Source organism: Pleurodeles waltl, chromosome 7 (genome assembly GCF_031143425.1).
Source record: "Pleurodeles waltl isolate 20211129_DDA chromosome 7, aPleWal1.hap1.20221129, whole genome shotgun sequence".
NCBI classification, from domain to species: domain Eukaryota; kingdom Metazoa; phylum Chordata; class Amphibia; order Caudata; family Salamandridae; genus Pleurodeles; species Pleurodeles waltl.
In genome coordinates this window covers 1,048,654,268-1,048,669,644 of record NC_090446.1, presented here as the reverse complement: position 1 = coordinate 1,048,669,644, position 15,377 = coordinate 1,048,654,268, and the positions used below count along the sequence as shown (strand labels likewise).

The 15,377-nt window shown below is 43.2% G+C and overlaps 1 protein-coding gene across 6 annotated transcripts in view; it reads right to left on the bottom strand.

Annotated features, from left to right (window-relative positions):
• Positions 1-15,377, bottom strand: part of BPTF (bromodomain PHD finger transcription factor) — a 1,198,927-nt gene that overhangs the window by 905,922 nt on the left and 277,628 nt on the right. For all 6 annotated transcript variants that reach the window (XM_069199907.1, XM_069199908.1, XM_069199910.1 and 3 more), the window contains exon 9: positions 5,971-6,102. In XM_069199907.1, the coding sequence (XP_069056008.1) occupies positions 5,971-6,102 (132 nt within the window). The remainder of the gene's footprint in view (positions 1-5,970; positions 6,103-15,377) is intronic.

Below are 15,377 nucleotides of genomic sequence, written 5' to 3'. Positions count from 1 at the left end.
GCTTTAGATATGCCAATCTCAGAGAGGCTGAATACAAATTTACAATGAGATGGTATCTGACACCTAGAAGATTGAAACATATATATATTAAAAGAGATCGGATATATGTTGGTGCTCCACTTCTGGGTTAGGTACGTGTCTTATCCAGGTGACGGACTGACACCTGATCTGTTCGATATAAGTCATTAAGGACGCTCAATGAAGGACCACACGCAATTATGAACACAATTTAGCTTTACTAGAATTTCAGGTAAGTGTATGCATTTGGCACATCAACGAAGTAGAATGAAAAACAGCAATAAAGAGCATCTATTTATATATGAGCACACAACAAAGTGCATCTATTTATATATGAGCACACGACAAAGAGCATCTATTTATATATGAGCAAAGAGTCCATTGACATCTATTTATGTATAAGCAAAGAGTTCATTGACCGATATAAGCTTTGATTAACTGTATACGAAACACGTATTTCAATTACTGCAGCAAGCTCATACTAAGATGTTCAGGAAGCAAAATATAAACAAGCTGAATAATGCAGATTAAAAACATAGTGCAAGCATAATAATCAATCATAATAATAGAGCAGGGAAACAAAGGCCTTTCATCCCTGGGTGGAACTTAACTTAATCCACAAAATGCTGGGAAGCCCTCTACCGCCCGCTTGGACCTCTCTCCCCCTCGAGCGTCACGGTCTCTGAACAGCAAAACCAGGGAGGCAGCGCCGTGGGCCTGGCGATGGCAGCTTTCACAACCCCATCTGCGAGCTTCAATCCCCTCACCCGCACTTCAGTGCTTAAATAACCTGCAGCTTGGATTCTATCCCTTTCTCGCATCTTCTAGCTATGTTATCGGCACGTGTCCCTTGGCTGCTTTGCCGTTCCCTAGCCATTGTTTTCATTCCGTCTTTTTCCTGTACTCCCATTCTCAGGGTTGAGACGACCTCTGTCTCCCTCTCTCCTACACATACTGTTTCTTACACATGCACCTGCGAATAATTTTATCTATGGAATGTTTGGAAAACAAACTTGAAAACGACATCGTGGACTTTTCCAAGTTGTTCAGGTTTCAGCAGGCATCAAGCTCATCTACACTGTTCAAGCTAATTAACCCTTCGCGTCACAATGTCTTCCGCACCTTTCCCTTTACTGATCAGTACGTTTCTACATATATAGAAGGAATGTAAAAAGATCAAACTTTTATTGAAGAAAATACCTGCCATACTGATGTCATCACAAACTATACAGAGACCTAACTGTGACATTACTAAATATGATCGGAAGGACATGTGGGAAAAACACTCCAGTAAGCTACTTCATAATCATCTACAGGAGAAGATAAAAGATTAATATTACTTTATTGAAAACAACTAGAACCTCCATCAAAGGTTTGATGGGTACAGAACATTTGGAAAACAATGGCAATTTAGAAGATGACTTAGCTTGAATGTTGACGAACTTTGAAAAGATGTGGTCACCTCTACTTAACTAATTGTCCCAATTGCCAGGGACTCACGGTCTGGGTGTGGGGCCAATAGAAATTGGTTGATTACACCAAATATTGGTTGATGACTATAAACAATTGGGTTACTAGTTCACGGGGGTAAGTATCAAACTCTAATATTAATCACAAACCTTGTAAGGGTGAACCATTACAGTCTTAATTAGAACTGATAACTCCCTGGTACCTATGGAACAGAGCAAACAAGCTTATCTTTGAGGCAATGTGTAAAGTATTTATGCAGTGCTAAAACAGTAACAAAGTTGAAATGCAAACAAATCAGAAATCATTTATGCCTGACTGTTAAGGCAAGAATTGTATCTTTCCTTTCAAGAAATATTATTTGTAACTGTTTGTCTGCCAGATAATAAAGATCATGGATGTACAGAGCAACAATGTGTCAGTAGCCCTTCTTAGAATACAAGACAATAGAGGTTTAGGTTCTTTTATGGAATTATACCGCTTCGGCTACCAAAGGTCTTGCAGTGATCTATTGAAATAAGCTCCAAACAAACTAGGAGAGAGCCAGTTTTATTAATAAATTAGTGGCATAGAAGTAGCATAGGCAGCTAATAACTCTACAGTTTTAAAGGGTTTAAAGAATAAAATACGTAGAAATGAAATTCTGCACATTTATATTGTAGTGAACATTTGTGCCTAATAATCGTATTTTTACATCACGTTTAACATGAAGACATGCATTTGTATTTTGGGTGAATTATTAATGAATATTGACATGTATGTATTATTTCTAAGTAGTAACAGTAGAAATTAAATTTAGTATGAGTATTAACTGAATATGAATTAAACACACATTGAATTAAAGGGATTGATTTCATAATGAAATATGTGCATAGAAAAAAATAAACATGTGTTAAATTGTTCTAACATGTCAAATAATGCTTGTAATTAAATAATTCATTTTGCATATGAATTGCCTTTTAACCCCTTCGTTGCCAGGCCTTCCCCTTGTCCCCCCCCCCCCCCCCCCCCCCCCCCCCCCCTCAGGTGTCAGGTCTTTTTTTGGATATTTGGGACAGTTTGTGCTTAGGCCCTCATAACGTTTTGTCCACATAAGCTACCCACGCCAAATTTGCATCCTTTTTTTCCCAACATCCTAGGGATTCCAGAGGTACCCAGACTTTGTGGGTTCCCCTGAAGGAGACCAAGAAATTAGCCAAAATACAGCGAACATTTTGTGTTATTAAAAAAAAAAAAAGGAGGAAAAAAAGGCGGCAGAAGGCGGCTTGTGGTTTTTCCATGAAAATGTCATCAACAAAGGGTCTGCGATGCTAAAATCGCCCTCTTCCCAGCTTTCAGGAACAGGCAGACTTGAATCAGAAAACCCAATTTTTCAAACACAATGTTAGCATTTTACTGGAGCATTCCCCATTTTTATGATTTTTTGTGCTTTCAGCCTCCTTCCAGTTAGTGACAGAAATGGGTGTGAAACCAATGCTGGATCCCGGAAAGCTAAACATTTCTGAAAAGTAGACAACATTCTGAATTCAGCAAGGGGTCATTTGTGTAGATCCTACAAGGGTTTCCTGCAGAAAATAACAGCTGAAATGAAAACATATTGAAACTGAGGCATCTCTCTTCCAGGATCGTGCTGGAAGCATGCTTCCAGAGCAATCCGAGGTGACCTCTGATGAGGTCAGTGTGCACAATTTGTGTGCTGATGTCATCAGACATCACTGGGGTGGTTGGGGGGGGGGGGGGGGGGGGGGGGGGGGTGTAGGGGGTGGAAGTGGAAGCAATTTCCCTTCCATCCCCGACTGGGGGGGGGGTGTGGGTCGGGTGCAGGACGAGCTGGTCTCATCCCAGGCACATGGAAACCATGTGCCTGGACGAGACCAGCTCGCCCGCGGCACTATAGGGGTTAAGGTGCGCAATAGGGTTTATTAATGTATTAAGTGTATTAATGTGCATTTAGGTTTCTTAACTTGACTAGGCCCTAAGATTCATTTTGCAAGCAGTAATGGAAAAATACTTGTCAATTCTGTTCCCTCTGACCTGAATTCTTTCCCTAGGCAGTTAATGTAATGATGAATGCTCTCCTGTATGGCAGGAAAAGAGCATGTTTCAAATTTGGTTAATGTAATAATATGTGGTCTAGCTGTCGAATGGACAGGAAATGTTCCCTGTTCATGTGAAAGAATATTAGTTTAGTATATTATGAATTGTGTGAAAAGGACTGCAAGTAGCAAATCATTAGAAAATGTAATATATTGGCAGTACTGTATTAAGTCACAAAGCTAACAATGGATTTTTGCTAAGAAGATTCCTAAACTATCAGAACTGGTGGTGCCATCTGCTATGAATAGATACTGAAACTGACACCCAGAGTGTTCCCACCTGAAGAACCAATTAATTTATTTTGCATATTTTAATTAGTGAAGAACTTTGGAACTGAAAGCAGCCTTCTCTCCATCTTGGTACTGTTTAGAACTCTGTTGGAGTTTGTCTACCCTGTTTAAATTTGCTTTCCCACATTCTCTTCTCTGAGTTTCCTCATCGTAGTCTTAACTGCCCTATTCTGTTATGTGTTCAGTACTAATAAGGCCAACTAGTTCTGAACTAATGATATGTCCTATGTGCAGCTCGTGTTCTGCACCATTCTGATGCTGATGTCAACTGATGCAAACGATGTTCCTTCAATATTTATTTTGCCCGCATGTGTTAGCCCGTTCCCACACATGCAAGTCCCAATTCTGGTTAGCGTTAGGAATTACCCAATTCTGATATTATTTGCTAAAATTGTATTGATGTCACCATCCTCTAATTTGAACGTTAATAATCTTGCACATATTGTACTACAGCTTTTCTACATTATTCTTTTGGAGTGTTTCACAGTATTGATGTTTAGTAGGTTAAATCTTTTTAGACATTTTGGTCAGCCTATGTATGTTTATCATTTAGTTTTGCGCACAATTTATGTGACATTGATTCAGGGATTGTTATAAAGCTTTGAAACTTTATTCAGGTTTGGAGTTTGATTTAGTGTTTAAATTGTTATGGTGTTTAGTATTGTTTATAGTATAATGTCATTGATTTCTTATCGAATAATTCTGACTACTACACTTCACCAAGTCCAAAGAACCAGTCGACCTCATAGATGAGAGAAGTGATGGTGTCTCACCAGCATGCTGATGATTGTTGAACCCGGAACAGGAGAGTAAAAATTCCATTCTGGGGCCCCGGCGGCAATTCAGTATTACCAAGTTAGAGCTATACTTTTCTCATACACAGGCAAGAGAGTAGAACAACCAGCACACATGAGGCCATACGGACCTAGACTAGTGTTTACTTAGCTGTGGGTCACAACTCACTGGTGGTTTGTGAGCTGAATTTTGGTGGGTTTCAAAAGTCAGAGCAAAGAATAAGGATGCCTTTACATTCTGTGTTTAACTTGTCACACTTGCAAGTGCTTCAAGACAGAGGGCAAATGGCAGACAACTTTATTATTCTAACACAAGGATTGATGTTTACTTTTCTTTCTCTGACTGCAAAGTGAGAGGAGTGAATTAGGTGATAATCTAGGATGTTTTTTTTATTTTTTTTACAACACAACAAAATGTAAATAACTGTAAATTAACTGTTTGAACCTTTTTTTGTAAGTCTCAAGCGTGCTGGAAACTGATTTAAAAAAAATCAAAACGAATCAAGTCACTTACTCGCTGATGCACAAATGATAAATATTCACAGAAACCCGATTACCACACACTATAATGTGTGTGATTTATAGTTTTATTGATAAAACTATAAATCTGTGCAAATTTAGTAGGCATTTCAATAGATAATGTGCTGTCCGTAAATGACCATAAACTACCACGTGATGCCTTAGTTACAATAAAAAAAATCACCCCAACTCGTGTCCATTAAAGGTATGTGGGTTGTTATTTTATAAAGTGGGTTGTGGCAATAAAGTTTGGAAACTACTGCTCTAGACAGCTAAGATCACTATGCCCATTGTGAATATCGAATGCTGAAACCAGGAAGCACTTTGATAAAGGTTGGAAGTCAGGGGGTACTAAATGCCTTTCCAATTATCGCCAAAGGCCTACTTCCTCTACTCCTCAACACCCACCTCCTCACAATAAGAGGCTTTTTAGACTATTTTTGTCCATACCTCCCCCGACAGCTGAAAGTTCTGCTACTGGACTCTGAATTTAAAGCCTTCTTCCTAGGAATAGCCCAGGGCAAGCAAAAAAGGAATTTACACACAAGCAGTAATTAATGCAGAGAAACTGAGATAGAATTACTTTCAAAACAGTCAAACATCTAATGTGTGGACAATGTTCACTTCACAAATAAAGCACATAAGACAATGTCAGCTTAAGAATGACATGGACTAAAGGTTATGATTATTGTTTAAAGATTCAAACATAGCATTATTGTCTTCTAATTGAAGGTTATGTACAACAATTCAGTTACAACAGGAAACAAAATATAGAAATGCTTTACCTTGTATGACCCAGGGAGTCACGCCAGATTGGCAACATGACGACCGGTTTAATAGCACACTCCAAAATTGCAAGTGCCAATGCAAATTCTCTAGGTTTACTACACATCTGGACTGCTTTAATCCAGTTCGACCTACAAGATATGCACAACAGTTTATTGGGGAACAATCAATTATTTCTAAATACAATACAGAATTGAAAATGTTAACAGTAACAAACTCAAACATTGCAGTAAACAAACAAATGGTCAGTAAACTCCTTCCAAGTTTTTTTTTTTTTTTTTTAGCAGCGTGTCAAACAGAAACAAAGAAACACTATTGACAGGCAGATACACTTCAAAGGAAAACAACCAGCAGTAAAATGCTTAAAGGAATATAAATGTATCTAAAATTGTCTTTTTTTCAGCTTTTTTCAACATTATGTATTTAGAATTTAGTTGGATATTACTGTATTATGAGAACATTAAGGCACTACTCACTTCTACCTCTCCATCCAGAATATAACTAGGATATGCAATAGGTAGCATACATTTCAAGAGCTTAAGAAAGAAAATGTAGCTAAAAAGGTCAGATAAGGCAGATGTGATGTGTTATTATGGCAAGCAATACATGCTATGTAAATTGGATCAATATTACTGCTGATGGCCTTTAATAAATAGTTGAAAACACATCCTTAAAAGAGAATCCCAGGCAAAAGAATATCCAGTCTCTTTTACACAGTCCTGCATCAGCAGTCACCACCAACAAAGAGTCAAGGAAGTTCTTCTGTATCAATATATTTGCCCTAGAAGACTCCCTGGGATGTCAGTCACTAGATGGCACCTCAAAGTTGCTCTTAAAAGAGAAGTGTCACTTGGTAATCTGAATGTCTGATTTCTAAAACTAATACAAAGATGGTTTACAAATATATTAAATTGTCAGTGTTTTTAAAGGCATAACAGAAATATTGGTGCATATAAAAAGTATGAATCCTGTGGGTGGGTTTTTTCATTCAAAATAAACTATCCTCAGGCAAAGAGGCATCCACCTGGAGAGAACTTTCTCATAACTTTTACAAGAGGGCGTGGAAAATTTCTCGCAACCATTCACATGTGCATGCAGAATAACCTAAAGAGCTAAAATCACTTAACAGGCATGCCATATTTTTTGGCGGGGTAGGAGTAAAACACTATGTGACGCCCTACCCTTGATCAAAGTAGAAAAAAATAATTTCCAAAAGAAAAAGTGTTTTCCTTCACCAATAAGTTCAAGCATATAGCACCACCTCATGGTGCAGGCTCTATTGGCTACCACATTATAAATTACCCAACCAGACATACGTCCTTTTGTTACATTATAAACAAATTTTGGATTGCAGGCCCAGGTCAAAATGTCCCCTTCAGGGCCTTCTCTTGAGGCAGCCCTGTCACCGATGAAGAGATTTCAGCTAATTTGTTCAGCTTCTGCATTGAGTGATGAGCAGCATTCCATATCCACAAAAACAGCTGAGGGGTTAATTGGGCAGACCAAAGAAAACACTATTCTGAACTCACCCCTGGTTTATTTCCATAAAGCAAAAATGTAATAATATTCAATGCACTAATGCAGGCAAACTGAATAAATGCATGTTTCTGGTTCTATACATTACTGCACTGAAGGCAGACCTATTGATGCTACCAAGATACTGAAGTGATAAAAAGCATTTATTGCCACGATGAACTGTATATATTGCTTACAATTGCTATTTTCTCAGAGATGTTGGAAAGTTTGGTGTTATTATTCTTTCAAATGTCAATTAGATGAGTAGCAATGATATGGGTAATATTGTAAGTGCCAAACAATAACCTCTAATAGGCGTCACAAAATGTGTTGTTGGGATACTTAAATGACAAGTTACTTACCTTCGGTAACACCTTATCTGGTAGAGACAATATCTAGTTGCAGATTCCATACCTTAGAATTTGCCCCAGGCATCAGTCTGGATCCAGAGGTTTTTCTAAGCAGTACCCCTACATGTTAGGTGGCGTTGATCGGCTCTGCGTCTGTATCGTTCGCACCAGATAGGACATTGCAGGCCCTACATACACTGTACCCTGGTCCACTGACATCAGTTTCTTTTCACGGCTTTCCACGCCAGAAGCACAGAGCTATGAAGAACACTGACCACTAGTGCGTTAAAACGAAGGACCTGAAAGTCGAGTCCCTGTCCCTAGATCATATGATAAAGTCCTGAAGGACAGAATGGGCAAAGCACCCATCCCTATGGACCAGATTGTCCAGGCAGTAATATTTAGTGAATGTGTGCAAGGATGCCCAAGTTCCCGCCTGACAGATGTCAAGGACTGCAACTCCACAACTTAACACAGATGTAGCAGCAATCGCTCTGGTAGAATGAGAACTCGAACCTTCAGATGGATGCTTCTTGGCCAATGCATAGCCGATTTTAAAGCAGAGAACAACCCATATAGAGATGGTACTCTTCTGCACTGTCCGATCTTTCTCCGTACCCACTAAAACACGGAGTTGATCATCCACCCGGAACGCTTTTGTATGATCAATGTAGAACGCCAATGCTCTTGTTGGGTCCAAGCAGTGGAGTCTCTCCTCTTCCTTAGAAGACATAAAACGTAGGCAAGGTGATGGACTGGCCTATATTAAAGGGGCATAACCGCTTTTGGCAGAAAGGAGGCCCAAATGCGAAGCACCTTTTCGTCAGGATAGGTGGAAAGGTTGGGCTGCTTAGATGACAAAGCCTGCAGCTCACTCATCCTGCGGACAGAAGTAATAGCCACAAGGAAGGCTGTGTTTAAGGTGAGACGCATGCAAGGACAATAATGGGGAGGAGGAAACACAAAAAGAACTTTAAAGAACCAAGTAACAATAGAACATTTAAACAAAGAAGGTTGATCAGGAGCAGGAATCCAAAAACACAGATATAGCAGATAAATAACCTTTGAGAGTACCTACAGCAGGACCCTGCTGGCCCGAAGAAAGGATAAACAACAGGACCTGAGAAAGAAGGCAGAAAGGGTGAGGGGGGTCAACAGATTGGTCTGTGTGCCATGCCACAAATTTATTTCAACAACAGGCATATACCGTTTTGGTGGAGGGACACCTAGCTGCCAAGATGAGGTTACAGACTTTGGCCAGAAGGTATAAGGCTGTCAACTGTCATCACTCAATCTCCACACAAGGCAGCGGCTGGAGTAGTTCGGTGGAGAAGCATCCCATGCTGCTGCAACAGAAGATCCTCCTGAACGAGCAGTCTGATCAGAGGGTCGATGGCCATGCTCATTAGTTCAGAAAACCAGACTCTCCATGCCCAGTCCGGAGTGACAAAAATGACTTGTCCTGGTTGTTCTTTATCTTCTTAAGAATTCTGGGCAGAAGTGATATAAGCAGAAAGGTGCCCACAAGGTCTGAGATTCACTCGAGACGAAAAGCGTCACAGAGAGATTGATGCCTTGGAAACTCCAACATGTAATACTGCTGACATTGCGCTTTCTCTGCGGAGGCGAACAGATTTAACGAAGGCTTTTCCCATTGCTGAAAGAGACCTTTTGCCACTTCCAGATGGAGACGCCATTCGTGATCAAACTAACATTGTCGACAGAGTTTGTATGCTCTGGCGTTCATACAGCCCACTAAATGTTGAACCACCAGGGATATGCCCTGCTGTTCCAGCAATGTCCAGAGGTGCAAAGCTTCCTGACAAAGACTCCATAACCTCACCCCATCCTACTTGTTGCAGCACCACATGGCGGTGGTGTCCGTGAACACCTGCAACACACACCTTCCTCGTGAGAGAGGGAAGAAATGCTTTCAGTGCCAGCCTGATCGCCCAGAACAACAACAGGCTGATGTGGAGTCCAGACTCCGCCAGACACCATATGCCTCTGATCTCCGCCTCTCCCAGAGATCCGGACCAAGTCAGCGAGTTTCCCTGTGGGCTGCACTCACTAGAACTTCTGGTCCCACGGCAAAGCCCACATACGCCATCTGGCATGATTCACCAACAGGGTGCATGATGCCATAAGCGTGAATATCCTAGACTCACCACTCAGAAGGATAAGCCCAAAACTGCACTGTGTCCAGAACAGCTCCAATGAAAGGGAGCATCTGAGAGGGCATCAGGTGTGACTTCGGCACATTTGTAAAGAACCCCAGTGAATGCATAAGGTCCAGCATAGTCTGGAGGTGGGAGACAACAGCCTGGGGCATACCTGCTTTCAACAGCCAATTGTTGAGGTAGGGGAAGACTGAAACCCCTAAGTGTGCGATGAGCTGCGGCCACCACCATCATCTTGGTGAAGACCCAAGGGGCCCTGGTAAGGACAAAGGGAAGCACAATGAACTGAAAGTGCTCATGGTCCACTGTGAACCGCAAGTAACGTCTGTAGACAGGCAGGACGGGAATATGGAAATAAGTGTCCTGCAAGTCCAACTCTACCATCCCATCTCCTGGTCCCAGGGCAGATAAAACCTGAACCAGAGTGAGCATTTTGAAATTCTCCTTCCTGAGGAAAAGATTAAGGGACCAAAGGTCTAGGACACGGCTGAGGCCCTTGTCATTTTTGAGTAGCGGGAATAGCAACCACTACCTACTTCTGGCAAAGGAACCCTCTAAATGGCTCATTTGGCCATGAGAGCCGTAGCTTACTCCAAGATAAGTGCCAAGTGATCTTCGGTCATCTGATAGTAGGATGGTGGCATGGATGGAGGGGTAGTCTTGCAGGGGAGGTGTAGGAAGGTGGCTCTTTAAATGGAGCACTAAAAAGAACAAAATGGTTTCTTACCTGTACAAGTAGTTTTGCAGCTTGAAGAAGTTTCTGAATTCACATACTGTGCATTATTCCGCCATCTATTGGTGGGGTCTGGAAAGTTGTTTCTCTCATTTTTTTTGTTTGTTTATTTATTTTTCTCACCTTGGGCGTCATCGACAATCATTTGGTGCTTAGCCCGTCCTCTATGTGAGGACTGAAGGCGACCCAGAAGTTCCTATGATTAGCCATTATCTTCTGATAATTTTTTCTTCTTTCTTTTTATTATTTTTTTGTCCTCCCACCTGTTTGCTTCTTATTACATTTCCGGGAGGTGGGTGGGACGCATGTGAATCCAGAAAACTCTTCAAGCTGCAAAACGCAAAACTACTTCTACAGATATCAACCACAGCAATCCCTGTGAAGGGCATGTTTATTACTGATGCCTGTACCTCTGGCTTGAAACCCCGGGCGTGTCCCCTTAGGGAAGAACCTGTGCACAAGTTTCTGCTGGATATATTTGCTGCATTTAGTGCTACCTTTAGGCATGTATTTGTGAGGCTCTTTCCTTCCTGAAAGATCACCCTTGGTTATCTTCGGATATTCCTCTGGTAGGTGTTGCATGAGGTCTTCTATTTCCTGCCATTGATGGTGTCCATAGCAGTTTATGAGGGCAATCGAGTTGGCTATTTTCCATTGCGTGGAAGACTCTTTCCATTTTCTTTTCCTAGCAGGTCCAGTCCCTTACTTTCCTTTTCGGGTGTGGACCCGTGGAGGAGGGTGCTTTGTTTCTCTTCCTCGCCTTAGTCACAATTATACAGTCCCCCAGGACATTGTCCTTAACGCATTTGGGGTCCTGTGTGGAGTGTTTGTATTTTTTTCCACTCCGGTCATGAGTGCACTTGCGTTGGCTAGTTCCCTGAATTCCTCTTTACCCTGATCCAGGATGTACAGTATCATGGGCAAGTAAAGGTTTCCCTACTGTTGGTGGCAATAGTGTCTTTAGGAGGAAGCATGATCCCGCCTCCTCCTCTTCTCCCAGGTGAATCCCATAGGTGTCTACAATCCTTTTCACCAGGCTGATGTACATGGCTAGGTCATCCGGTGGAGATAGCCTCAATGGCTAGTTCTCTATACCTCCTTCAAGTAAATCGACATCGAGATCCTGCCAGGTCTCCTCGAAATGGCTGGAATCGAAGCCCTGAGTGTACTCATCGTTGTTTCTTCCTAAGAACTCTTCCTGTACCTCGTGTGGTTCCAGGGTCGTGGTGCCTTTAGTGGCGATTCGGCATCCTCCGCTACCGAAGTTGGCAAGGAATTTCCCTGGGATGTGGAATTTTTTCAAGGAGTTGTTGAGTTCTGTTTTGCTCAGGATGAGAGCAGCCATTTCTGTTTCAAGCTTTATCTATTTTCTTTCAAGCTCCTGAGTGTAGGAAAGTACCCTCATTTGGCATGGTTACCCCCACTTCTTGCCTGGGGTCAGTGTGTTTTGACTTTGTTCATTGGGATCCTGCTAACCAGGACCCCAGTGACTGTGCTCTCGCCCTCTAAACTTGGTTGTTCCTGACTTAGTACACCCCACAATTGGCATACTGGTGCCCCCATGTGAGTCCCTAGTATATGGTGCCTAGGTAACCAGGGCACTGGGGAACCAGAGGTTCCTTAAAGGCTGCAGCATGTATTATGCCACCCATGGGAGCCAATGCAAAATGTACTTGCATGGCTGCCATTGCAGTCTGCGTGAAAAGGTGCATGCACCCTTTCACTACAGGACACTGCACCAGGTCACTGTAGGTCACCCTTATGGCAGGCCCTCCTAGCCCAGAGGGAGGGATGCAAGTACCTGTGTGTGAGGGAACCCTTGTATGAGTAGAGGTGCCCCTACGAACTCCAGTTCCATTTTCGTGGACTTCCTAAGTGCGAGGAAGCCATTTTACCCATGTACTGGACACACGTCTCTACCTGTGTCCAGCTACATAATGGAAACTCCGAACCTAGGCATGTTTGGTATGGAACATATCAGAATCATACCCCAATACTGTTGCCAATATTGGTTGTATGATTCCACGCACTCTGGGGGCTCCTTAGAGGACCACCAGATTTGCTCCCACCAGTTTGCAGGGTTTTCCCAGGCAGCCTGCGCTACTGCCATCCTACAGACAGGTTTCTGCCCTCCTGCTGCTTGACCAGCTGAAGCCTAGGAAGGCAGAACAGTGGATTTCCCTTGGGAGTGGGAGGCAACAACCTCTTGCTTTGGACATAGGTGTTACATGGCTTGAGAGTTGTAGCCTCCCCAGCCACTCGTATGCTTTAAAAGGGTATTTTTGGTGCCTTCCTTGCATAAACCAGTTTGAACCAGTTCAGGAACCCCCAGTGCCTGCTCTGGCGCAAAACTGGGCAATGGAAAGGGGAGCGACCACTCCCCTGTCCATCACTACCCCGAGGTGGTGCCCAGAGCTCTTCCAGGTGGCCAATTAATTTTGCCATCTGGAATCCAAGATGGGCAGAGGCCCCTGGGCGAATCTGAATGGCCAGGCCAGGCAGGTGACACCACAGCCCCCTCCTGATAGGTGGTCACACTACTAGGTGAACAAACCGCCTTCCTCGGCTATTTAGGGTCTTCCCTCCAGGGTGGATCCTCAGGTTCGACATGCAAGATTCCAGTACGACTCCTCTGCATAGTTTACTTCTATTTCTGGCCACTGGGACTGTAACTGGACCCTCCAGAAAACGACAATCTGCAACTCCAGCGACGACTCCACTCTGCAACACTGTTTCTCCAGGTCCTTCCAGCAACTGCAACATTTCCCTGGCTGTGCATCCTCCGACGGCGATAAGTTTTCAGCCAGCAACAAGAAGCAAGAAGGAATCTCCCTCTAAGTGAAGGAGTCACTCCGCTGCATCCGCAGGCACCAACTACGACGACAACCGGCTGCGTGGATATCCTCTCCCCCGAAACTGCGTGGATCCTGCATCAGAGGTAGTGGTCCCCTTAGTCTTCTCTACCAGCTGTCCAACTTAGGGGACTGTAAACCCCTGTCTCTCCTTGCAGGACAGTGCCCCTGTGCACCACGACTCTTGCAGCTACCAAGGCCTGTTGGCTCTTCTTTCAAGAGATCTTCAGGCTCCGTTTACCCCCAGCCTCCAGCACTCTTCCCTGCAAAGCAGTTTCCTGCATGCTGCTCCAGCGATGTAGGACTCCTCTCCAGGTGTGGTGAGTGGGCCTCACTGCAACTCCTGTGCCTGCGAGTTGCCTGTGGGGGCTTCACCCACCCCTTCTGACTCTCCTCACTGCTGAGACTCACCTGGAACTCCCCTACATGGGTTGAGTCGTCCTGGACCTTCCAAGTCCCCGGCAGCTCTGCAACTCTTCTTTTGCAACTCTTGCCTTGGCCAAGGCTTGCTAATGTTTATTCTACACCATTCACTGACTGCAACTTTTCTTCCGACATGGGACATCGACTGCATAACTCCTCGAACACTTCTCCTGCTCCTGTGATGCCTAGCTGACTCCTTGCCTTCACAGTTGACCTGGTCCTACATCTCCAGAAGGGTCGGTAGTGGCTCCTGCCCCAACCAGACACTCCAACTCAAACAGGACTTGGTCCCCTTCTTTTTGAAGGTCCTCTTCTGTCAGGATACATCTTCTGGTCCGTTGAGTCTTACTTGGATCTTGCACAGTCCTTTTACAAGGTTTACATGTAGGTCTGAGGGAAAATGAAAATGTCACTTACCTAGTGTACATCTGTTCGTGGCATCAGTCGCTGAGATTCACATGGTATGCATGAGCTCGCCATCTGGTGTTGGGTCGGAGTGTTACAAGTTGTTTTTCTTCGAAGAAGTGTTTTCGAGTCACGGGGCCGAGTGACTCCACCTTCTGTGCTCATTGCGCATGGGCGTCGACTCCATCTTCGATTGTTTTCCCCGCAGAGGGTGAGGTAGGAGTTGTACTATAGTAATAGTGCCCGCGCAATGAAAAAATGTAAGTATGTATCTATTAAAGGATTAAGTAATATATATACAAATGTACAAAATTGAAGGTAACTTCTGAACTGCTACAGGCTTCCGGGGAGGTGGGTGGGTCCATGTGAATCTCAGCGACTGATGCCACGAACAGATGTACACTAGGTAAGTGACATTTTCAGTTCGATGGCATCTGTCGCTGTAGATACACATGGTATGCATAGACTAGTAAGCAGTTAGTTCCCCATAAGCGGTGGTTTAGCCTGTAGGAGTAGAAGTTGTCTGAAATAGAGTTCTTAATACAGCTTGACCTACTGTAGCTTGTTGTGCGGATAGCACATCTATACAGTAGTGTTTAGTGAATGTGTGAGGCGTAGACCAAGTGGCTGCCTTACATATTTCTTGCATTGGGATGTTTCCTAAAAAGGCCATTGAAGCACCTTTTTTCCTTGTTGAATGTGCCCTGGGAGTAATGGGCAGTTGTCTTTTTGCTTTAAGGTAGCAGATTTGGATGCATTTAACTATCCATCTGGCTATACCTTGTTTTGATATTGGGTTACCTGCATGAGGTTTTTGGAATGCAATAAATAGCTGTTTAGTTTTTCTGATGTTCTTCGTTCTGTCAATGTAGTACATTAATGCTCTTTTGACATCTAATGTATGTAGTGCTCTTTCAGCCACAGAATCTGGCTGTGGGAAGAATACTG